The 26,972-nt window shown below is 43.9% G+C and overlaps 1 protein-coding gene across 2 annotated transcripts in view; it reads right to left on the bottom strand.

Moving 5' to 3' along the window:
* Positions 1-26,972, bottom strand: part of DOP1A (DOP1 leucine zipper like protein A) — a 1,079,867-nt gene that overhangs the window by 852,839 nt on the left and 200,056 nt on the right. For both annotated transcript variants that reach the window (XM_086926553.1, XM_086926552.1), the window contains exons 6-7: positions 5,425-5,523; positions 4,698-4,797 (exon numbers count right to left, since the gene is read on the bottom strand). In XM_086926553.1, coding sequence (XP_086782679.1) covers positions 4,698-4,797; positions 5,425-5,523 — 199 coding nt within the window. The remainder of the gene's footprint in view (positions 1-4,697; positions 4,798-5,424; positions 5,524-26,972) is intronic.

Here is a 26,972-nt window from a genome sequence, read left to right as displayed (position 1 = left end):
GACGGTCAAATGTGTTCGGTCTGCCTGATCTGTCGTTATTCGTATCGTTCGTGGACCCTCGTCCCTGTCCTTTATTTCTCGTCCACCCGCTACGTCTTTGGGGTCCCTATTCTTATTCATCTCCAACAGATGTGGACACTGGGATTTCCAGTGGCCGAATCCCTTGCAGAATGCACACTGGTCTTCGCTAATATCTTTGCGTCCAACATAGGGTGCGGGAGAACGGTCTTTAGGGGGTGGATTCCTAGGGGCATTCGTCTGGTAATTCCCCTTGTACTGCTCTCGACCTACAGTCACCCCTTGCAACTGTGTAATCATCACCCTTTCCTTCAAGTCCTTTTTCTTTTTCTCAGTCGCCCTATCGTTTTCGTTTTTCTGATGCTCGTAATATTGGGCCATCTGGAGGATAGCTGTGGGTTTGGAGGCTGCCCAACTACTCTCGCTGGCCTGCAGTTTCTGAGAGACCTCCTGCGACAGACCTTTGACATAATTCTGGACAAACAGATGGTGTCCGGTTGCCGTGGTCATGTCTTGGCCGCTGTAATCGGCGAACACCGTTTCAAACCGGGAGAAGAATTCGGATACGTCTTCCTGGGGTTTCTGACGACAGGCCGTTACTATCGACCAGTCCACTTTCTTTTCTGGGATCAGGGTCTTCAGTTTCTGCACAATTTTGTCTGGGAGTCCTAAAATGGATTTCAAGGGCTTCTGTCCAGGCTCTCGCTGTCTATCTATGCCATCGAGTTGTGACCAGGTATGTCCAAACAGCTCAAGGTGGTCGACTTTCCGGATTTGCTTCCACACATCAGCTGGCAGACATAACCCGAAGAACAAATCGATGTCAACTAGAGTCATAATCGTTGAACCTAGGGCTGTTCCTAGTTCGGTATAGAAGGCAGTGGCGTTTTTACGTAAATCGGGCAGAGATTTCCGGAACGTCAGAATATCTTGCCGATCCCATGGTTGGTAGACCCAGTTATACACTACCCTCCCTCTAGCAACTTGGTGGTTGACGTCATCGTGTGTTCCCTGACCTCGTGGGGGGACCCAGTAGGGGGCAGCCTCTCTTATTGGCATCATGGTGCTAGCTTTTTCTATTCGTGGTTCGGTCGCTATAGGTGTCGTAGGTTTAGCTTCCAATTCTTGTTCAGTGAGGTGGCGGAAAACCTCAAGCGTTCGCACAAGGAGGTCCGTCACATCAACTCGCCCTCATCCCCGATATCAACCTTTCTATACAGAGTCGTTAGGCTCTCGGGACCTTTGTCTCGATATCGGTCCTCATACGCATTTAGGGCATGATAACATAGTCGTACAACAAAATGCCGTCTGTGGCTCCCAGCATATGAGTTGAATATATCCATGATGTGTTCCTCATTCTCCTTTCGTTCTACTAGTGTCCTTTCTACCTTGTCAATCCTTGCTCGCTCATCTTTGCTTAACCTGTTCGTTCTTGTGGAATCTGTCTTTCTGGCCTCAGGGTCATCTAACATTGTTGCTTGTGCTGTGTCTAGTACAAGGGGTTCGGCCAGCGCTGAGGCCATGGGGACCTGGTACTACTCTCGCCTGTGCTTGGGGGCAGCGGGTGCTGTGCTAAAGCTTGGGAAGGGGCATATGGAGGGGGCATGTAGATGATCGGGGGACCTAATAAAAGATCATTGTTGGCTCGTTGCTTTGAGGGTAATTCAGGATAGAGCGTAGAGGGTGTTCTAACAGGACACTGACTCGATGTTTCGGACTCTTGTTTCCGTTTGGCTTCCTCTCTCTCCTTTATTTCTTCTTCTAATTTTCTAGCAGCTAGGTGGGCTGCCTTTCGTAGTTCTCTCTCTAATCTAATTTTGTTTCTCTTTTTACGTTGTTCCGTTTCTTTGCGCCACATGCCGAGACTATCAAGCATAGTGGGCGTTGTCTTATTGTTACAAAGGGCTGTTTCTAGCGCGCTTATCTTATCTTCACCGAAGGATCCTGGCCACTGACTTTTCTGATCCTTTTTCGTATATTTATGCCATAGTTTGCTCTAGGCTATGGCGATCAATCCATGTTTCATGAACATGTCCTTATTAGGGGTGCCTTCCAGTGGAGCTGGATGGTTCATCTCTAATAAGCGGTCCGGGCTAAACCAACTACCAATCAGTAGAGAGAAGATAGGCATGACAGGTTACAATGGGGACAAAAGTCTGCACTACCTATCTTATCACTGCTTGCAAAGACTAGACAGAATATTTCTATTTTTCGTTATTTGCAGGCAGAGAATACCTCAAAAGAACCAATATCGAACAGTCAATGTTCGGACAATCAAACAATCAAATGGGGGAGAATAAATAGGCACGACGGGTTACAAAGGGGACAAAAGTCTGCGTTACCTACTCTTCACTACCTGCAAAGGAAGAGAGAACCTGTTCTCCGTTTGCAGACAGCGAATCTCCAAAAGAACCAACAATTCGAAGCGTAATACTAGTATTTTCCAAACAATCAAACAATCATTTCGCAATTTGTCGTGTTACACGACCTTACCCGGACCGCATGGACAGTTTCTTGTCTTCCGAATCCAGCGCCCGATCGTCCTCTATTCTCCGTGACTGTCGCGGCACTCCTGATGGTTCTCAGTCAGGACCATAGATCACTCGAGAGAGAGGTCTGTTCGGAACCAGTGAAGTTCGGATGATCGGCTGTCAGACGAGGGTCTATCGGACAGGAGCTCTCCCGATCGTTGCAGTCGTTCACTCTGTCGTCAGGACCTCTCCCACTGGATCCACGTGTCACTGATGGGCCCCACGTTTGGGACGCCAATTGTGGAAAAAGGTAGGGCCGATGTCGATCAAGAACCTTTTTCAGTATTGCCCGGCGCTAACCGCCTCTCATACCACTCGAATCTATCAAACAAAGAGGCAGGCGCTGGAGACTGGAAGGCAGGAAACAGAAGTTTTATTCCAACGGAGCAGAACACGTCAACTCAGACAACAGGGTATCTTCTCGAGGTGCTCTAACCGCATCTCTGAGGCCTGGCCTCTTATACACAAGTTTATTGCTTTATTGCATAAAACACATCTCTGTCAACACTTTGATGTACGGAAAGACATCCTCGGAATCCCCGCTTCAAGCCCGTTCCCACACACATTTACAGTAGAAGTCCCCACCCCGATCGCAACAGGTGATGATTGTCACGCAGCTGGGCATTCCGCCGATTCCCGGAATGCATGTGGTTGATCGGATCTCATGGGGTGGGGGCTTTGATCAGTTGGATCCTTTGATGGGGGAGCTTCCTACTGTATGGGGGCAATAAACAGCATCCGCAGGGCCAGGTGGCGGCCTGGGAACAAGCAGGACAATCGGGCACAGAGGAAAGGGGGTTTTATCAAAGGATACAGGATCATGAAAGGAATGGAGGGAGGTTTTGGGCTGGGAACAGGATGGGGTTCCGAGGCAGGGTTACGCTGGAGAGGGGTTTATGACCCAAGCATGTGAGAGCGGGGGCTGTCAGCGCGCGGGGGATGCCTGCGAGGTCAGGAGAGAGAGAGAGAGAGAGAGAGAGACGCGCTGGCTACCGGCAGTGGGCAGAGAGGCCATGGCTTTCAAAATGGCTGCCGCTTACGCGCACGAATGGGCATAAATAGGGACAAGATGGCGCCGATAATGTTGACGCTGCAAACTAGATTTTAACATGGTTTTCATCATCTCTCCTTCTCGCTCTGACAGAGCTTGTAAACAGGTGGTCCGAATTACCTTCTCCTTTTGGACCATTTTGTCTTCACTACTACTTAATGCCCATCTGCATCCCTCACCTCTCGGCCTACCCCCTGAATCTTTTCGCATCTCTACCCTTCCCCATTTGTGTTCTCAGTTCTCACATTCTCTCATGTCTTAACAATTCCCATTGCATTAGCTCTTTACTGCTCATCGCAATGTTTGTATGTTTCAGTGCATCACACACTGCTGTCTGTGGCGGTCTTGCGCTGCTTTCATGCATTTCTTTCCCATTAGGCTCCAACTCAGAATGAGGAAGCGATCTCACATTTCCTCTAACATCGGTTTTCTTTTGAATGTGCAATCTCTACACTCCCTCTCCGTTATGTCACTGCTTCTGCATGGGACTCACCAAAACACTTTGCTGTCTTCTAGTTTTCACACCTAATATTTTGTGTGATGCAGTTTTAGGTCTAGGTATTCACGGCACAGCTATGAAACAGATCTATTATCAATATAAAGAGTAGGCTTTGGGTCCCTAACTTCAACCAATGGCTTTCTCGGACAGTCTTTTTCAGGCGTTGGAATGAGAATGTTCAATTATGTTTTGGCTTGGGATAGTGGACTATTCATCTCTCGCCTATTGCTATTGGGTGTTCAGATGTATCAATTTACTTGCACTCCATGCTTGCATTGAACTGCATCTGGGATGCTATAGCACTCTCGTACCTCTCCTGCTGCTTCTCCCCACATTAGCACATCAAAATTATGCCTGTTGACTTCGCAAGTGCGTGTTGTATATACCACGTCTTAGGGTCACAGTTTCAAAGCACTGAACGGCAGCAGAGAGAAAAGTTTGGACATATATTTTGCTAGTTTGCCACCTACCAAGCTTGTATTTTCATGATTGCTTCCACCCTGTGCAGATCAGCACTGTTGACTTAAAATGCACTTTGATTTATGCTGTGTGAGAACAATTAATTAATTTTCATGGTTGAGATTAGTTAAAAGCTTACCCAGAAGCCAGGCATACAGTCTCCGGTTCAAAGACATGTCTCTGCGCAAAACAACGTGGAGGGCTGCCGACAAGATTCTGATCATATCAGGACGAGTTGCCTAAATAAGAGAAAATACCATGCTAGTGAACCACCATGGATGAGTAGGCAGATAAAGGGAATGCTAGATTGGAGAACCTTACTCGAGAATTTGACGCTGAAGGTTACGTTTCACTCTAAAAAAATTCAGTGAACAATTTATTTTCAGGTAAAATGACAATAATATGATGTGTGCAACTGAAGTGACACAAACTCTAATCCTAAAATTGATAACATTTTCATTATTTCAATTTATAAACAATATCACATTTAAATGGTCACAACAAATACTGTATATCCTTTCATGTTCTGTGAATTTAAAAGGAGCAGAATGAGCTGGTACTGACTTTCTACTTATATTATTTTAGAAAACGTAAAGTGGAGAAATATAAAAATGTTTATAAAAATATACTATTACATTGAGTGGCATGCATTTTTCCCGACTCGTATCAAGCTGAAAAATATATAGTATATTTAAGTATTAGGGTGGCATTTCAGCTTGAGAAAAAATCTATAAACAATTAAAAAAACAGATTGTACAATTAAAAAACATAATAATGGCCCGTTCTGCCAACACAAATGTATTATAGGCAACAAAAAAAGCTTAGAGGCGTGGTCATTTGTAAACCTGCTTGCAATCAATTCTCACCTGACTCATATGGAAGGGGAAGCAGAAAAGTATAAGGTCCAGGGTGCTCCGTTGTACCAGGACACTGGAATCTTGTACAGATGTACTAACTGCCTCTACCTGTAATGAACAAGAATCCCGTCAGATAGAGACTGCAGATGTCATCAAGCGTCCTTCAAAGGTTTATGGTGGCAGATTCACATGGTAGTTATTGTTGTTTATAATATGTACACATACCAAAAAAAATTGTTTATATAACACAAAATGTTTATGACATAACAAAGAAATTGTTTGATCAGCTGAATGTAAAAAACGATGTCATCGGATGACAGGTGTAACACTTTCAAATTTCCAGGATTTTAGGCTGGTGTACATGTAACGCGAAACGTCACTGCTATAAAGGTGGCAGGACAGCAGTCATGTACGAAAGCCGACAGGAGAAGCAGGCAGGAGGGCCTTCAGGGCGGAATGAGGGCGTCTGTATGTCCCCTGGCAAATTCAAAAGCATGCCCCTTTACAAAAGCTAAAATAGGTCACGAGTAGTACGGGCACTGATCCATTTCTTTTCTCTGATGGCAGCTACCTGAAATAGTGAGAGTCCATCGAGGATGGCTGACCGTCTTATTTTAACACGGGATGCTGCGTTGAATTGACGTGCCCATTGCACTAAGACTAAGTCATTCGCTCAGTAGTAAGAGATCCAGATTATTTCACAAAGCAACAGACCTTACAAATAATTGCCCACCCCTACACGGTGCCTGCCACATTTCACCTTCCTCCAGTATCGCTCCTTGGAAACAATCACCAGTTGGTGATTTTTTGAAGCTCCAAGTTGGTTGTATAGCTGACTGAAACAGGAAACAATATATCATGCTTAAGTCAAAACTGTGCTATGTGGACTAAGTGTGGTTGTGGTTATGATACCTTGCCATGGTACTCCTTTATATTTTAAAGAATAATAGTAACAAGAATCAAGATATCCTGTACATTTTACCTATAAAAATAATTCAGCAATGATCGCTTTCCTCTGAGCATTTTTCTCACTCTTAGTATTTACAACAAACTTGACTCACAATTGAATTTCGGTATCTAAATTCCACCTAGCTGTACAAATACCTTAATTTAAGATTTTAAGTTTCCATTCCAGATTCTCAGACTGAGGAATGGTGTGAATGTGCACACCAGAATGGGTCTCACCACAGCAGATATTGCCAGTGTGTCAGAAATGTTGTGTTGCCAAATCCTCTCTTAAGAGCAGGGTTTGTGTCTGCCCTAGGTATTTCCAGCTACAAAGATTGGTTCACACCCGCAAACTCAGAAGTTTGAGGACATTCAACGAACATCTGCAGGTAAATTCCCATCACCAAAATGTTAGGGGATGTATGCCTAAATAACAGGTTCAATTCAGTTTGCAGGCTTTAAAATAAGTTGGATGGAGTGTATGGCAAGAGGATTTCTCCAGAAGCAAAATAAATTCCACAAGGGAAAATGGAAAAAAAAGTTGTCAACGTACACAGGCACAGCTTTTAATAGGTAAAAGGCGGCACATTTGAGTACGCTTGTGACTGAGTTAGCTGTAGCTTCCCAGGGCTTTGCCCAACATTTTCCTTAAAGGTCCCAATATTATCAAATCATCAATCTCTGGAACTGATAATTCCAGGCCCAGAGACACCAGACCCAGAGACTCTTAAGCAGTTACTGTACCTAGCACCCACCTGCCCTCATGTTTCAGCATGGGGCGAGGAGAAAAGTCTTCTCCCGAGCTGAAGTAAAAGAAACACTGCCCTCTCACCACTGCCTCATTAATCCCTGGCAGGCCTAAAAAAATCCTACAAATTTTACTAGACACGCAAGTCTAGTGGCTTAAATAATCTGCTGGATCTAATTATAATGCTCTTTACCCATAAACTGATTTCAAATTATGTGATCCTGGGCAAGTACTTTAATTCACTGAGTCATCAGTTTCTTCTTTATCGCATATGCGAGCACCTTCAAATATGCGAGTTCAGCATGTCTGCTTTTCAGAAAACTTTTTTGTTTGATTTAATAGAGTAAACTTTTGCTCCATGTACAATACAAATCTAGCCACATATAGGAAACACATGACTGCTACTGACTTGTCTCAGTTCATTAACGCAGCTATGTTTCTCAAATCATGTTTAAAATGGTTACTTTTAATAAATAAATAAAGCTTAAAGTAGCAGCACATTGTCATTTGCACTCAGCAGATTTTACTTTGAAACGGCCACATAATTTCCCACTGCCAAGTGTTTTAAAACTATATAGTGTACAATGTCTGGAAATCGAGTTTCTGCAAATATTTGTCATTTGCACATCACAAGTAAAGTGTTCTGATTTGTTTTGCTGCCATGTACATCTTTGTTTGCATCACACTTCTGACTTACAAAAATAAAGTTATTTCATAATTCAAGATATATTTTTGAAATACTTGCACGATTCCTTTACAAGCTGTTTAAATGTTGTGTTCGGGAAAAAACCTGACATTTTACAGCCTTTTGTTTCACAATTATTGTCAGACAACTCACTTGACAAAAAACACTAACTAGGACAGAAAGAAAAAGTAAACACAATTTTCCAGGAATGGATAAGCAACAATTAGTAAAAAGACAAACTGACATTTGACCTCTGCCCTTGAACAGACAGCAAATGTGACAAGACCAAAATAATATTTTAAAGGCATCTTTATTGCTCATTCACTTTCTCAATGAGCAGAACATATGCTATTTACAGCTTAAGTTAACTTGCCAGCACTGACAAGTAAAGGCTACAAATGGCTCGACCTGATAAAATCTCACTCGGCCATTGCAAGTGGATTTTTCGAGGCCTGCTGGGCAATGTAAAAAAGTGCCACAACTGAAATGGTGCAGATTTTGGTCCGTTTGTTCCCACAAAAATGGAAAAACTTGCAGAACTGAACAAGATATTGAGTTGTCTGTGTGTTATATTCTCCATTCTAGGTGAAATAAATCTTAATCTCCGTTAACTCTCAGGGAGATACCAGCCAGAATCGTCAAGCTCGGTCCAAGTTTTGTGAATCCTTAGTCTTGAACAACCATTTTTTATATGTCAGAGGAAAGTGCATTTTAATGACACCACTCATGTACAGTTCCGGTTTAATATGAGCCCCAAATCCTTCTGCTTGTTGAGAGTGTGTATGTATAGCACATATATGTTTATAAGACTCCGTGATCAGTAAAAATCTGTGTACTGGCAGAAGCAGGAGTCACTCAGGATGGTCCCTGGTTACGTGTGGCACAAGATGGAGGGTGGCTACATCTTCTTCAGATATAGAAACCAGATTGACTGCATTCCTGTCAGTAGAGGGTGGGGACCCAGACACGATGTGAGGGAGGTTGGACACTATCCTTAGACATTCAATAAGGTCCTTATTAGCGAAAGGCTACTGATTTACTTTTTCCAGAATACTGCCATTTGCCATTGGCAGACAGGAAGGGTCTGGGGTGGGTAGCAGATTCTGTTGTCCAAGGTTAGGAAGTTCTTCGGTATGTCCTTGATTACTGCTTCAGGAAGGCTGATGGCAACCTGGTGCAAGGATCTCACACTTTATCACCCTTGCTTTGAGTACTCCTGCTGGGAGCTGGCATCCCTACTACCGGTTACGAGAGCATTCAACTTGCACAAAAGCTGTGTCTGCAAGACGGCCAGAAAATAACATTTGAAAGAGAACCACCTTCCTAAATGGTTGTTGATATGGGGACCCTGGAATCAGTATAGAGGAGAGATCTGTGCACCACCCAGAAATGCTGTATTTGATGAACCCCCTTCCCCGTGAATTTACTCATCATGTGTCTACTTAGACTTCCTGTGCCCCCTCTGTGTTATTTATGCTATGATAATACCTCTGTAATGCGATTTTTGATGATGCTCTTTCAATAAAAAGAATTGTTAAAAAAAAAGAAAGAGAACCACCTCAAACCAGTTCTAAAGCTTTAGACAGTGGATTAACATCACCTGTCTGCAGCATGAGACTAAAAGTAGGATCCAAACTATCCCACTTTGTCCCTGTCAAATATTTTTTTTTACCAAGGAAGAGAGTGCTCCACAAAGTACTTGAAAAGCTGCTGCGTGACTCTGGCTGGTGTTTGCATAACAGCCAGTCTTCCTTGAGGGGACATTACCTGAAGTCTGCTGGAGGAGCTGAGCAGTCTGCCTACAGCCTTGAAACCTGCCTTTCTGATCTGCTCAGAGCAGGAAGGAGAGTGCTTAGCCCTGCAGTGGAGAGTAGAGGCTGTCCAGGAGTAGAAGCACAGCAGGTTCCACGCGTGACAGTTACCCAGAACAAGTTAGCTTCTAGTGCGATCAAAGCCAGGAGCCAACCTGTGACATGAGGGGGATCCCAGTCTCCCCATGCACTTCCCATTGCAAGGTGTAACAAAACAATCAGCTTAAAGCAACATTGTGTTGTTAGCCTAATGTAGGTACTGCTAGGCAAGAGGAGCAGTCATTACAGTAGTTGCAGGAGCCCTTATCTCCCAAGGAGGCCTGGACTGCTGCAGACGAACACTTGCTTCAAACCCAAGGCTCCACCTGCCAAAGATGAGCAGTCTGCGTCTCCCTGAAAGGTTGCAACGGCCAAAGACAAGCACCCCCAGTGCAGGCCTGCTGTGCTTATCCCCAGTCAGCAGTCTGTGTCCTCAGTGAGGCGGCTACAACGGTCTTGTCTCATTGAAGAAGCTGCGGCAGGAATGGGTCTGCAGAACATACCCTCCATGGCCACACCTGTACTAAGAAGGCAAAGTGAGGCTTAGCCTTCTCACAGCTAAAAGACAGAATGTGCAGAAGTACATCTGCCATAAGAATACTAGGCGTCTGCCCATGTGACTGCTTTGTGGCAGGAACTGTTGAACGGATCTACTCATTATCAAGTGGGGTATTCCAGTGTGCGCTGCACCTGGGCCTAATAAATGAGAGAACTGTTAGAATGGGGAAAGGGCACGGAAGGGGGTGTATGGCTTGACTGAGAATTGTTGTGGACTTCACAACCTTATAATTGTATCCAAGTAGAACTATAGTATTTGGTTTTGGTGTAAAACCAAATACTTTCTTTAGTAACATAAGCACCGGGCTGGACAATATCTTATTGAGTCTGTTGCATCTGAATTTACCTTGGACCGGTGAAAGGTAACCACAATATCCCTACTCTTCTCCACTCCCACTGAGGTCTTGGTCCTCCGACGAATCTTGTTCATAGCATTTAGGGGTGAGGAACTAGGATGTCGCCTGTTGGCTACCCAATGAGAACCAATAATTGGTAACCAACTCACAGACTGAAATCAAATTCAAATATACTACTCTCATCATCAAACTGTAAATGTATAGAAAGCAACGATAAGGCCAGACCTCCTGAAGAAGTTCAACCAGGATAAGATCACACAAATAGTACTGTCATTGCTGTGCAAAACAATAACAGGAGAATGTGATGCTCTGAAAATAATCTATGACAATCTCCATTATGCGTTGGTATCCAAATTTGATATGCACAGTCTCTGCAGGAACAACATTTTTAGTATACAATTTAAAGAAGACAGACAACGTAGGTGTGTTTTGTCCTTATTTGTATGAAACAATAAGCAGTTACAGAATGTAGTATAAAACCACACATTTAGCAGGAAAATCAGACATAAAATAATCTTACAAGGAAATTCAGTAATTTCTTGTTCAGCCATGGAGTCCACAGCAAGTTCACTTAGCAAGGGGATTTCTACTACGAATATAGCAGGGCATAATTCAGGAAAGTTCTCTCAGCATAAGCATTGAGACTAGGCAGAGTCCATCAAAAAGGAAGTCCATGGGCAGGAGCATAATGCATAGATAATGGCAAGGAGGACTCGGATTAAGTCTGCAAAAAAGGATAGGACCAGTCTCTGCAAGCAGGATAGGGGCTGCTCGGCTGCCAGGAAGATCAGCAACTGCGACCATGACGATGTCACCACCAAACGACAGTAGCAAAGACAACAACTGACCACCCCTCCCAGATGTCCGGTAATAATATGGATTTGCAAGTCCAGAGGTGACAACTATTGTCACTCCCCTATGGTACATGTCACATGTGTCTATAATCCGCTTACAGGGTAACGAGGTAGATACTCTGGAATATTTTCCCAGTGGATGTCATGGGAATTTATCATTTGTTCCAGACACACAGGTTAGTTCACAAAGAGAGATTCATAAAGTAGCTTTCCAAGTACTTTGGTCAATTGTTTAGTTACTCACATTGAAGTTCATGTTGAAAAAGCATTCTTTAACCATCAGGAATGTTATGTGAAAGTGCAAGAGATATACATTAAGCGAAAAGTGTAGCAAGATTTTCTTCTCACTACTCCATGGAGTAATGCAAACCCAAGGAAAATGCCATTGAATTCATATAAAGGCAATACATCTTAATAAATAAACGAATATCCAATTAGAATCAAGCATAATGAATTCAATCAAACATTCATGTCGAAATAGTCAATTAAATGAGGTTGTTGAAAGATTGTTGCATAGAAATGTTTAGTCCTAATTATGGTCTATTGACACAATTTACAAACATTATCGTTTCAGGAAACCTAGAATTCTATCCATACAAAGATTAACTATAGAAAGTTTCATTCGTCTAAGTATATGCATGTACATTTTGCACCAACATTTCAAAGCCTATGGTGCATAACCGTAGATGCAATAAAAGGTGGTTTATATTTATTATAGACGTTTACACAATTATGATTGAGACTCATGTTTGAAAGTGCATATAGCTCTTCTTATTAGTTTACATTAATTTGCATTTTAGTTTAGAATACCTTTTATGAAATTTTAATTTCAACATTGTTTCAGACAATAGAAAATCGATTAATAAACATGTTAAACACAATATGTCAATTCTTCTCTATTTCCAAAACTCGAAATACTCTTTTACGGTGCTTGTACTATGTTTTCATCTAATTTGTTGTCACTTTCTTAACATGTGCAAGGTGCACATTTGTTTTCATGTGTGTTTTTGTTGCCACATCCAGTTTTGTCGTAAAAATATTTTACAGCTGTAACCCTGCAACTATCTTCCCTCTGATGGCAAATTAAGCCATCTACATCAACTTTTACATCAGATGTCACAGATCAAATTTTTTTTTAAAACTCTTTTTATTAACATAAAAATAATGCACCAGGCGACAGACATACTTTCACATTAATCAGATATACATTTCTGCTTTACAAAATAAATTACACAGAATAACATTTAGGGATCAAAGGGACTCCAGTGCTACTGCCACTTCTCTAACCTCAGGAGGAGTACAGATATCCCCTCTATATCAATTCCAAGCACCCCAGACCGTCCCCCATTTCTTGGGGCAGTCCCTGGCAACGAACGCAGACCTCTCCCTAAACATGCACCAGTCCAAATCCTCCATCCACTTCCTAATCTGTGGCACCTGACTGGCTCCCCACAGCTGAGCGATATTCCGTTTAGCAATCATGCACACCAGGGTCACCCATAGCTTCCCATATGAGTTCAGGTCTGTGAGTTCCCACACATTTAGGACTCATCTTCTGGTCTCTAGCGCCAATTCCACCCACATAACCTCCGAGATTTTATCGTGTATTTTGGCCCAATAGTCCTGTATTTCAGGGCAGTGCCACAGTATGTGCATAAACGTTCCAGTCTCCCCGCATCCCCTCCGACACTCCCCACTATCCGCCAGTCCCATCCGGACCAGCCGAGGTCCCGTGGTGTAAGATCCGTGAAGGATCTTCAATTGGACCAGCCCGAGTCTCATCTGGACGGCTACTACCCTCGGGGAGGAGACCGCCTCTCTCCAATCCTCATCATTCAACACTAGGCCGTCCGCTCCCCACTGCTCCCTAATGGCCGCTAATGGATCCCCCATATGATTAATTAGTTTCTTATATATCAATGAAGTAGTTTTTTCTGGGCGGTGTCCATCTAGTAACCAGTCCTCCAACGGGGAGGCCTCTGGGGGCGTGATGCCTCTGGGGATATTTTCCAGTAGGGCATGCCTGACCTGAAGGTATTGGTAACTCTCTTGCAGATGATATTTTTCTTATAGAGCGTTGAATGTAAGGATCACATCTTTCCCCCAGATGTCCCTAATCTGTGAGATCCCAAAGAGGGCCCACTTGTCAAATCCCTTTGTTTTCCTCAGGCTACCCAATCTCTCTGAATTCCACAATGGGGTCGCAAGAGTTAGTTTCCCGTCCCACTTAAGGTTTCAGGTGGCTGCATGCCACACGTGCACCGCATGTGCCGGTGGCCCGACAAGGGGAAACCGGCCATTCCTGGCATATAGAGCTCTAGTAATATCTCCCCCGGTATCTAACCGTGATCCATCGCATAACCGGGATCCAATGGGGATCCATAGACAGCGTGGTTTATCGCCGCAAGTTGAGACGCCCAATAGTATTTCCGGAGGTCTGGCAAACAAATCCCCCCGTCATACCAGGGAAGAGTGAGCTTGGAAAAAGCAATACGGGGCCTGCCCTCCCAGAGAAGCTGTCTTTGGAGGGACTAAATTTCCTTGAAGTATGTGGAAGGTACCGGATCGATTGAATTCTGAAGCGCGTAGAGGAAGCTGGGAAGGGCCATCACTTTAAACAGCAATTTTTTTCGTTTTTAATCTCTTTGTCCTTTCAGAGCTTTTATTTTGCCATGATATATACATTGTTTGTCTTCTAGTTCAACTTCAGAACTTGATCTTTTCTTGCATCTCTTATGCCTAATGAATTTGATAGTCACCAGCATCAACATTAAGCACAAAGAAATTGCCACAACGGGTCTTAGGATTTTTATTACTAACCAACTTCCTAGATTTCCTAACCAGTTGTTAATAGTGGACCATCCTTTCCCTGTCATTTCCAAAGTACCATCAGTCATTAACCCGTTCAGGTCTTTCTTTAAATGTGTAATATTTTTTATGTTACTTTCCAGGGCTTTACTTTAATCAGGTATGTAGGTGTAACATTGTTGAACCGTTAAAAAAACTGACAGACTACACCCTCTTTCACGAGATGGATGTCTAGGGCAAGTCAATTCTGCATCACCATAGAGATTATTGAAATCAGTTCAGTATCTATCACAAACCCCCCCCCTGCTGCACTAGTAGCGAGTATATCCACTACTGTAAAAAGTTTCCTAATTTGAAGCAAATTTTTATACTACTCCTACAGAAGGTATTTAGGCACCAAAATATTTCCCGCTATCTCACTTACAATGGCTCCTTTGTTCATTCTCCCATGCTGCTCTTTAGTCATTTTCTTAATCCGTTCCTCATGATAAATATTTGGAAACCCAATTCCCATACTACAAGTTCCATAACAGCTCCTAAGAAACCAATAAAAAGCATTCATCTCACGAATATAATATATTCCAGGAAAGACAAGATCCACTCCTTCTAAAAATCTTGCCAATTTTTCATAAATTTCAAACTACTAATACCTACACAATTTGTGTAAGCAAAATACTTATTTCTATTTATACATTTCTTCTCTGCTTCTACTAAAATACAAGTTAAATAACATCTATGTGCATAAGCCATCTCTAATGATTGTGTTGGTCTGAGGATGAAACCCATTGTTTTAACAAGTGAAGCTTCAGGATGTGGATTTAAGCATTTCAACATGTGCATTTCAGAAAAGATCAGATCATAGTTTGAAGAATAATATGTACCATAAAATAAACTCATTAATAAAGTACAAGAAACAACACCATATGTTACTGGAATATCATGATAAGACATACCTTCAGCTACTAATGCAGGTAATTTCATACATACATACATATTTAGCAATTATCAGCATCCATTACCTCTACATATTCATGTAATAATTTTGTATATAAATCTAGTAAGTAACCTTTCTTTGAACAGTCTAAGTGCAAAGTTCTATCATCTATAGTAATATATCTAGAAATAATAAGTGATGACGTTTGGAAATAATTTGTAAGTATTGAGTTCCCTAAAAAATAAATCAAGTGGACAACTCAATACAATAAGCGAAGTAATTACTATTAGTATATTAATGGTAAATATACTTGCATATATACATTTGGGCCCACATGCGGTTGCAGTAGCAGGCTTCATGAGTTTTCAAAAGTAGACCGTTTAGCTTTGGAAGAACAGCAGCTATTTGGTTTGAACAATGCAATAAGTTCAGCACAGACACCAAGGCACAGTTCAAATTTTCTATTTCAGGCAGAATAAAGGTACAGATCAGCTTTGTTGATGAGAATATTAAAAATAAATGGTGTCAATCCCTTCAAAGGCACACAAAGTTCAAACCTCAATTCCTCAACAAATTTTGTTTCAAGGATGTTCAGGTGGACTCGAATTATTATAGCGAAAGGAATGCAATTCTCTCTACCAATCATTGGGTGCCAAGTAAGTTCCTTCAGGAGATGAATATTTTTGGCTGAGTACTATCGCTCTCCCAGTTCACTCATCATCGCTGTCACACAGGTCACACTGTTCAGAGCTTTCAAGAATTATTTGAGGCACTCGAGCCTCTGTTAGACAATGTCTCAATATGTCTTATCTTTTTGGGCAACTCTCTCTGGGCACTACTCGTTTTCTTACTGCACTAGACCCATCACTAAGGTCTGTTTCTCTCGCAGTCAACTTTACTGGTGGCAAACCTTCGGTACCCAGAATAATGGACTCTCTTGGACCTCCTGCAGGCCAAACAAGTGCTGTCACAGCTGCTTGCTGAACCCCAACTGTATGACTAACCTGCTCCCCCTGTCTCACTGTAACCGCATACACAGCAGGAACAGGTGCTGGTATATTATCAAGGGGACAAGGGACTCTGCAAGTATTACCAGCATGTAACTAGTTCTGGAAACCTCCACATTTCACAGCACTAGTGGTTACCAGGATCATCTGGTAAGGCTCATGCCAATGAGGCTCCAAGCATGACTTTCACACATGCCTCTCCACCCTTACCCAGTCACTGGGACTGAAGTCGTTGCAATGCTCCTGTTGAGTTGCATAGCAGCCTCTCAGACCTGATGAGATACTGAACGTAACATATCAGCTAAACCTTTGTAACAATCCAGGATTAGGTCATTGGTGATATTCACTAGAGCATTAGCAGGCATAGCTGACTGTCTCCTCACTCTGGCCATGATGGTCTCATGGGGCGACAATCCTGTTCTCCTGTCTTGTGTACTTCTCAAACTTATCAACACCAAAACAATGCATCAGGCCACTTCAACGACGTTGAAGCGCACACCTTCGCCAATCTGGATTTTAGTGTGCTATTTATCCACAAGCCCAGAGGCCTCTGGACGGTAGCTGCAATGTAGTTTCTGTTCAACCTGTAATGATGCACACAACATCTTCAGGATCCCATTGTTAATATGAGTTGCTTGGTCTGACTCAAGATAAGTTGGAAAACCAAACCTCGGAAGCAACTCTTTCAGTAACAATTTGGCTACTGTAAGGCTCATATATCAGTTAATGGGGGGTGGATCACTTGTCCTGCTAACCTGGGTTTGTAAGGCTGTCATTTCTCCTTGAAGGTTAAGACCTACTTTAAAAAGATGCAGGCAATTACCAAAACCTATCTCAACCCATTGGAGATGGGCATCTCTATGAAGTTCCTCTGAATTTGATTGAATCGGACTCATGATTTCCCTATGTGACTCATTGTAACAGGTGTTTTCTTTCCTACATTTTGTTGTTGACACACTATGCACCCGTAGCACACATTTTCAACAATCAATCTGAGATTGAACCACGTCTGTCTGAAGAGTCGCATCACTGCACCTCTTCCGACATGCGTGGATAATGATAATGTCGAGCCATAGGTGGTAACAGACTATCAAGTAGCACAGGTCTGCCATCAGTATAAACCCACACACCATCCTCTCTCTTAGAACAACCATCTCTAATCCAACCCTACTGTTCAACTTCTGGTACTGCTTCCTGTAACCTCTTAAGTTATTCCCAAGTATCTACAGCAGTTAATAGCAAGTTTGTGACATCTGAAGTTTCCTTGATTAAGTCACCATTAAATGTATGTGCATTCAAAGCACAATATTTGGCAATCTCATTGCCATAATGATTGCCAACTGCCACATTGTCAGTGCCTTCTCTATGGGCAACATACTTTAGTATTGCAATTTGTGAGGGAAACTGTAGGGAATGCAAAAGGTTCCTCACACTTTCTCCATTAAATACAGGTGAACCAGAGGAATTCATTAACCCACACTGTGATCAAAATTGCCGAAAGTAATGTACAACGCTAAATCTGTACTATTGGTGAAAACTGTCACCCTCAATTGATCAGAAATGGTGCAAGCCCTCATCAAACCTATCATCTCAGCCACTTGAGCAGAATACACTCCTTGCAACCTGGAAGCTTCAAAAACACCTGAAATAGTACTAACCGAATATGCAGCTATCAAGTTTCCTTCATGATCTCTCAAACAAGGACCGTCAGCAAACATGATCTGATTCAGGCAAAGGAATCCTGTTATCAGGTCTTGGCTTGGTACATAGGTCAGTCACGTCAAGGCAATCATGCTCATCTTCATCATCCACAGTTTCATTTCCAAGAAGAGGTAACAAAGTCAATGGGTTCAGAACTGTACACCTTTTAAGGGTAACGATCAAAGGCATCTGTCCATACATTGTGAGTTGAGTACTGTGTTTAAGTATGATTTAATAGTACTTCCACAGATAGAGGCACAAACACAGTAAGTGGATGACCCATCACTATGCTTTCACATTGTTCATGACGAACACACGTTGAAGCAACCGCTTTCAAACATCCAGGCAACACAGCTACAATAGGGTACAAAGTAGCTGAAAAGTAGGCCACTGGTCTGGAAGCATTTCCATGCATTTGTGTCAACACTGAAAGAGTCCAGCCTTCTCTCTCACTGCAAAACAACACAAAGATTTCGTTGTAATAATGCATTCCCAGAATCGGAGCACCAGAGACTTTCCCTCAACTCGGTGAAGGCATCCATACAACTGTCATCCCTTGGCACTGGATCGGACACATCTTTGTGTGTGAACTTCTGTAGAGGTTTAGCTGTCAGAGAAAATTTTGGAATCCACTGTTGACAGTAGCCAACCATTTCTAAGAATATACACACTTTTTCTGTGGTTGCCAGACTCATGTTTAGAATCGCAGAGATTCTTTCTTGGGACACTTTCCTGGCTCCTTTCTCAATGTGATGTCCTAAGTACAGGACTTCAGTTTGGCAAAGTTGTAACTTCATCGGAGACACTATGTCCATTTCTGGTCAAATTATTAAGCAAAGCAATAGTCACATTTCTGCAGGCTTCTTGTGCATTTGGCGCCACCAATAGGTCATCAATGTATTACAGTAAGACTAAATGGTAAGGCATCACCATAGACTCATGATACGTTTTGTGTATCTGATTAAAAATTAATGGTCTTTCTCTATAACCTCGTGGGACTCAGCATCATGCCAAAACATGACTGCCAAAAACAGAAAGCAAAAATGTACTAGCTATCCTCATGCAACAGAATATTGGCAAAAGGTATGGCACAAGTCAATCACAGAAAACCATTCAGCTTCACATAGAATCTGAAATAGGAATGCAGCTGGATTTGGTACCACAGGACAACACGTGGCAAAAACAGAGTTTATTTTCCTCTAGTCCTGCACAATACGATACTAGTCATTCAGCTCTGTAAACCCATAATGGGAGAGTTACATGGACTCTCCATTATCTCCTTCCAAACTCCTTGCTCAATGATTGAGTCAATAACAGGAGTAATTTCAGCAATAGTATCTGTAGTCAAATTGTATTGTGGGAATCTTGAAATTCTGCATTTAGTTTCACAGTAATACAGCCTGGTTTCTGCCCCTTTGATTAGTCCGATGACTAATAACCTGTAAAGTCCCAGACTTTAGTTAACGCATTATCTCTTAATACAATGGGAAAATCTTTAGTCAACAGAGGATACATCCCAATATCAGATATTTGTCCATTGAGCTTAAAGACAACATCCTTATCATTTGTGTAAAACTCAATACCATTTGGAGCACAGTAAAAAGAAAAATTCGATGTACATAATAAATCTCATCCAAGTAGATTCACACACCACAAATTGACATCGATCTTCAAAGGACCCTATTTTTACAGGTACTGCTTCAGACATCGGTGTAGACATTTGTTTATTTGTGACGCCTATAACTTGGATCCTCTCTCCTGAGAGGGATAGGTTAGAAACCACAGAAGAGAGGTTAGCACCAGTGTCAACAAGAACTGATACAGGATTCCCAGTCACCTCTCCATCCACATAGGGACCACTCTGGTCTACCTCTAAGGCTGCCCCAAGCATGCAGTCCTCCTCCCCTCTTAGAGACTGTCATGCTGATGGATCTGAGTTGAAATCATCTACCTAGACCATGTATTGTTGAGAGGTACCTTGATTTTGGAAATAATTCCAACTTGATTGTTGTACTTGATTTGTGTTGTATTTTGGCATTTGAAAATTCTGTTATGGCAGTGGAGCTTGTGGTATTTGTAGCACATCTGAATTTTGAATTCTCTGATTTGGTAACTGTTGAGTCTGATTCATGTTATGTTCATGGGACTGTGCATACTCTACATTCTGAACTTGATGTCCACCATTGATTACATTATACCTACAGTAGCGCTTCCAATGTCCACATCTGCCACACACGACAAGGATTAATTTTCCTTAGAAAGGACACATCCACACCTATTCAAGCATCAACCGGACTTCCAGCTTGTGACTGGAAATTTTGTTGCTGGACCCCATTAACTCCTCGCATAATTAGAACCTAATTACATCCTCCCTGTGCTGGAACTGCATTGTTAAAACCCAACTGATTCTGACCTCTTTACACAGCTTTCATTTGTGCAATCATCAGCTTCTCTTTTAACCTTTTGTGTTTCACTTCTATATCATCTCCGCAGTATTTAGCATAATGCAAAACGTCATCAATCAGGCTGTGCTGTCAGCATAGTAAATGCTGCTGAATCATAGAAGAAATGTCAGGTCTCAAACCATACTCAAATCTGTACGAAAAAAGTCCCATATCTTTCTCAGCCACGATTTCCATTCCACTGTACTGTCTAAAAACCTGTATCAGTCTTTCATAATAGGCATGAACGGTTTCCTTGATTTCCTGTGTTGCTCTATTTATTTTCAGACAATTGAGCTCTTTAGGTGAGATTTTAGATTTCAGGAAATAAATCACCTTGAGATATTTTTTCAATACTACTAAGTGGGGAACCAATTTTAGGATCCCTATCTGGTTCTGCATCAGGCCAATCCACAGACATCATTTATTTCTTCTATATAACTCCAGGAACTACAATGTCAAACAGGATATTGAAATTTGCCCACAAGACTTTTGAAAGTTTCTCAAATAGTTCAATGTGTCTAACATTCTACTGGCTTTGCTCTCAGTGTTTCTCTCAGTTTTTACATTTGTGAGAGACAACATATCAGCTCTAGGCCAAGGCACATGTACATAGTTTCCTGCAGGTACTTCTCTCAATGGAAACATAAATGTTTCATCTTCGTAAGTGAAGGTGAAAGTATCACAACTTTCTTTGTTTCCTTCTTTTTAGACCATCCACCTTCCCATTTGTCAAATTCCTTCGACTTTCGTAATGGCATTATTTCTTTAATCTGAAACTTTATCCCTGACGATCTCACATTAGCGATGTCCTTTTCACTAACGTCTAATGGGTAAGTTCTCTGTAACATTTTAAACTTTTGTACATCAATCCCATATTTCTGAGCTAATTCGGTTTGTCAGTCGTGCAAAACAAACTCATGAAAGACTATGTCTTTACCGAGAAACAATATTTCCTCATCCTGATATGTATTTAGTTTAGATGGGCTAACAGTCCCAATTATCGTTTCTTATAATTCACCTTTAATTTGGCCATGTCCAATTCCTTTTCTTTCTCTGGACTTGTGTAGTCATTGTAATTTTATTTGCGACTTAAGTATTCAAATCTTTAAGCCAATCATCAAATTCCTGAGCAGTAATACCTAATCTCTCCATTAGAGTATTAAAATGCATTTCCCTTTCATTTGAAATTCTATTTACTTCAGATGAAGTATGTGGTACTGCCTCGTCAATATTTGCAGTTCTCAATGGTACTGTCATTTCAGAAGGAGAATAATTTACCTGTGGAAGTTAACTCCGTCTAGGCATGTAAAATGGTGGTGAACTCTGGATCATTCTACTAGTCAGTTCGAAGAGCATTTGATTTAAACTAGATTTTGCACTTCCCATATTCATGACATTTCCTTTAGTCGGGACAAAATGAGTTTGAAGAACTTGTCTCACAGTTGTGTTCAAAGGAGCAACAAGAAAAGGGTTAATTCCAGTGGGAACAACCAAGTTATGGGTAGTGTTACCCTGCAATTCAGGTTTGCAAAGCACTACAACAGGACCAATAGTAACTGAAACAGTCAAAGCATCTGTAGCGTTTAAAACACTCAAGTTCGAGGTAGTTGTCATTCTGTTATCTCCTGCTGTAGGTGAAAAAAGTGAATGCTTATTTTAAATCACAGGTACATTAGGCGCAATTGGAATTTTATCAGAATCTACATTTGTCAATTTTTCAATTTGAAATTCGTTGTATGGTGGTGGACAATACAACATCAAATCACTCAGGAAATCATATCTATGGCAATATCCTCAGCTTCGGTTATCAGGCATACTATGCAAAAGGTGTTGTACAAAAAAGAAGACCTTTGTTAGACATCGCCCAGTAAGACAGGTAAAGTATAGTATAGGTGATTGTGTGAGCCCATGATGGGTCCACTTGAGGCCTATGTCCTGGCTGACATCTCTGGCAGCAGCACTGCCCCTAATGCTCTGAGTGGTGGTTTCGCAGTTTGCATCTAGGATCCTGCTCTGTTGTAACTTCTCTTTTTGTTAGTGCTTGCATGGTACTTCTCATTTGGGTGCTTCAGAGTCCTTTGTAAATTATGGACATTCTCTACTCTTACACACGCAGCAGGCTCCTTGCATAGGACCCTTAAGGTGGCATCCAATAATTGGCTAAAATTACTTAGAAAAGAATGCACTTTTCTCAGCAGTAAATGTAGAAAGCATGGACGCCTGCCATGTGTACTGGAAATAGGAAATATTTTCTTACAGAGGGATTGTTTGCCATTACTACAGGTTCAGATATGAGTCAAGCTTCAAGCTACGAAACAGTAAAGAGACTGCCATATTTAAATGTACACTAGAAAGCCAAATCACCTCCTTAACATAACTTTAAGTTCTCAGCAAATAGGTTGTACTTTTCAGCGACTATACAAGCAAATGTAGACATGGCTGCCATGCATTTAAAGAGAAGGTATCAGCACTTCTCACAAAGAGCATATAGTAACAAATAATAGAAGGGTGCTATTGTTAAGCACTTTGCAAAATGCAATTTGGATCAAGTAACAATGGTAAGACCTTATTAGAATTTTAAAGACCACTATGCAGGGTGATTTGCGGATCTTACACTGAGATCCATTTTAGAAAATAAAGTGCAAATTGGGCCAAGTGTATTGGCCAAAACATGATAAGCTATAAATTCAACTTAAAATCACCATTTGTCCACATGTACCTAGCTATCATTTCACTCAATTAGACTCTCTTACCTTCTCTATTCACTCCCCATCACTGCCCTCGCTGCCTCTTTCAGCCTTTTTCCCGCTATCACTTTCTGTTTGCTGCTGCATCTATCTTCTCATTCCTGTCTCTTCAGCTCTAGCTTGCTTTTTTATTTACTCCCCTTTCTTTCACTTAATCTTCTCTCCTTTTCTAGAACTTCTCTCTATCTTCTCTTTTACGTTCTTTGTACTTCTCAATATGTTTTATTATCTCTCTAGCTCAGTTCTCCATAGACCATGTATGGCAACTAAGACTTTCTCTTGGCTGTGAATGGCTATTAGTAGCACCTCCCACCTTTATTTGACCGCTCTGCTTTTCGCTGTTCCCCAGTACCAGAAGTCTACCATAAAACCGGAAAAGTTCTTACAATCATGGAACAAAGAAGTTAATGCAATGTAGCCATCATATCCGCATAGCTTGTCACCAATTCTTGTTTGACAGGACACCAGGCAAACATGAATCTGGTGGGTTTTAACAGCTTTAGGGCAGACAACATGTTGACATTCACCACACTACTTTCACAGTGTGGTGGACTTCAATCAGTTATCCACAATACTGGAAAAGTGGAAATGTTTCTGGTAAAAACACCAAAAATGGTTTATTTTCAGAAACTGTAGTGAACCCACAAGATGTAGTGGATCTCTTAGCACATCACTATGAACAGGTTTACACCTAGGGGGCGTGGCCAGCCAAGTAACATGGCAGACGCAACTTCCTAGAGCTCCGCCAGCGAGGCCTTATTTATCCTGCCTTTCTCCGGACAGTGTGACTTAAACTTACCCATACCAGACGGAGCAGCTGCGGAATTACCCGAGGGAACAAGCCGCTGAGCGGGAGGAGCTGGCAGGAGCAGAGAAGGCGCGAAGTCTGGCTGGGTCTCGGAGCGGAGAGGGGCCTCCGTCCCTGCTATTGGTAAGGTCGAGGAGGAAGCCTGATTGCAGCTGCGGGATACTGAGCGCATCGGGGAGGAACAGAGGAGGTCCCGGAGTGAGCGGCCGGACAATAAGCAAAGCCGCTGACAGGTCGGGAGGAGGGACCGTGTGGCGCCCGCTCTCGGAGCCGGGAGGTGTGCCACCATTTGACAGCACTGCGGCAGGCCAGGGCGAGAGGCGGGAGCGAGGGCTCGGCCGCTGGCGGGTCCTTGGGGCCGATGCCGGAAGGGAAACGCGCGCTCCTCTGTTGAAAGTGAGGAACGGGGAAACCTCTGAGTGGCTGGGACGACAGCCGGAGATCGCTGGAGCCCCTGCGGTGCGCTGCAGAGCCCTGGAGGCAGGCGGCCGAACGGAGACTCGGCCCCGGTGGGTGCCCACGATTTACCGCACAACATACTTCCTGGATGCGAGGCGCCTAGAGCCGCGGGAGAGACTGAGGGGCACGGACGTGCTGGCGGAGGACAGAGGCAGATGATGCGAGGTTGAGGCTGGCCATAGACAGTGCTATTGAGGCGCCATTTTGGCTCGGACGCCATTTTGACGCTCCTGCAGCGAGAGGCCCCTGCCCTTAAGACACAGCACTAGGCCATCCTGCGACGAACGCCGCCAGGACCAGAGACCGCGCAAATATTGCAAAGTTGGGAGCGGAGGGGCCCGTCTACGCTGCTGGCGCAGGGGTGCTTCTGGAGGGGCATTGCTGGTTGCGGCCTTGCACTCGCATAAAAAGGGACGAGCACCGAGAGCCCGGAGCCAGCCAGTGCACAGCTCCTGATTGCCCCAACACAGATACCTGCCGGTGCAGACCTACTGTGGCCCATATACCTTTGCCAATGCACAGCCCTGCCTGTTAGGATGCAGATTGCACACCCGCATGGCCGCCACTAGGAAAGGGACAGGCCGAGGAACAGTCGAGAGAGGGTTGCTGTCAACATCCACTTGCCCTAACTGGTTGAGCGAGCATGACACCCCCTGAAGCCATAGCCAGTAGCCGAGCTGGCCGGGAAGCACTTGGGGGAACGTTTGCTGTCTGTACGCACTGGCCCTGGCGGGAGGGCCCATAAAGGAGCCCGGGAGCAAGGCTATACGGCGGACTGTCCTTGGATGCCTAGGAGACGGCCTCTGGGAGCCCATCTCGGCACAGCAGGTGTCCTTCTAGCTGGCTCACGGTGTTGATAGATTGGCTGGTAGGAACGAGGGCCCTCCTCCTTGCCCCCTCTGGCGCCACTCGGAGGCCTGCAGCCGGACATGTTGATGCCCACGGCGCAGCAAATTGTAATGGGCAGGCTCAGGGACAAAGCGCAGTCGAGGCAACAAGAGGCGAGCGGACCCGACACATCGCAGGAACAGAGGCGGATAGCCATGGAACCCACAGCTGCTTTAGCGGCCAAAATGGACACTGTTCTAGGGGCGGTGGAACGCATTGGGTCGACCCTAGAGCAAACCAAGTCCTCTTTAGAGGGACGGATCGATAAGGTAACGTATGACTTCACATTGTACATGCAGACCACTGCAAACTGACGGAGTCCGTCGCGGAGCAGTGACAAGCTTCCAGGAACTGCAGCCTGTGATGCGCAGCTATGCCTCAGCCCTACAAGACCTGATTGATAGAGTCCACGCGTTAGAAGACCGCGCTGAGGACGCGGAAGGACGCTATCGGCGCAACAATGTCCGAGTAGTAGGCCTGCCAGAAGGAGAAGAAGGGACAGAACCTGAAAGATACACAGAGTCATGGCTGAGGACAATTTTGCCGGTTGGAGTACTATCCCCGCAGTTCGTGGTAGAAAGGGCGCACAGGATGCCGACGCAAGCCCAGAGGCCGGGAACTAGACCCCGCCCGTTTCTCTTCAAGCTCCTCAACTACAGAGACCGGGATACAGTGCTCAGGGAAACCCAAAAGATGAATGACCTACAGGTGGGCAATAGTCATGTAATGCTTTTCCCGGACTACACAGCAGCAGTACAAAAGAGGCGCGGCTCCTATATGGCAGTGAAGAAACAGCTGCGAGACCTAGAAGTGCCCTACTCATTGCTGTTCCCCTCACGTCTGCGCGTGGTCTCCAAAGAGGGCACGCGCTTCTTTGAGGCCCCATTGGAAGTCTGGGACTGGCTAGAGGAGACCGGGCAGTGGACGGGGACGCGACCGACGGGCCCAGAAGACGGCGGATGGCAAGAGCAGCGCTCCAGGAAGAGGAGGAGGAAGAGCGGGGCCAGACGAGGAACGGGCCTGGGGCAGACGGCGCCCAGTCCGGAGAAAATGCGGCAGGAGCGACAGGAGGCACTGGAGGCGGTCGCGACGCTGGGAGCGGTGGCAGGACATTGAGGCCCGGAACATAGACCACAAAGCGGAACCGGGGCTAGCGGATCGTCCTCGCCATCCACTGTAATGTCGGAGGACGAAACAATGCCGGTAGTGACACCCCAGACAGCGGATTACATCATGTGACTGATGGCGGACCTGAGCTAGAATGCTGCATGACCTGTGTTTCATGCAAGATCCATTGTATGACAGATGTAACACACTGATAGGCCGCATTGCTGGCCCTGGAGTCACGCAGCTAAGCAAGCGTAGAATTAGAAGTTGCTCGAGCAGCGCAGGTATGCAGCCGCACCTTCGTCTGAGGTATGAGTCTACACACTAAAGTGCGGGGTGCTATCCATAGGTGACTCGCACCAGCCCGGTACGTTCCACTGTCAGTGGCACACCAAACACACCTCAGCAGCGCTAAGGGCCTTAGATGAGGGAGTAACCCGATAACATCACCGACTGCGCGTTTCCCCACACGCACGTACATTGCGGTCACGACAAATTAAGCAGTAGTCAAGTTGCCTAGTCTGGAGGCATTCCCCGTTGGGAGTACGCCCAGTACACAGTTAGTTTTGCTTCACATGTTTCAGATGCGGCACTTAGCGATCCCCGCCCGAGAGCCTGCCCCTCGACCCCGCATGATATACCCCCTGACTCCCCG

The sequence above is a fragment of the Lissotriton vulgaris genome, chromosome 6 (genome assembly GCF_964263255.1).
Source record: "Lissotriton vulgaris chromosome 6, aLisVul1.2, whole genome shotgun sequence".
In the NCBI taxonomy this organism is placed as follows: Eukaryota; Metazoa; Chordata; class Amphibia; order Caudata; family Salamandridae; genus Lissotriton; species Lissotriton vulgaris.
Note: the sequence above shows the minus strand (reverse complement) of the source record. Positions and strands in the feature narration are given on the sequence as shown.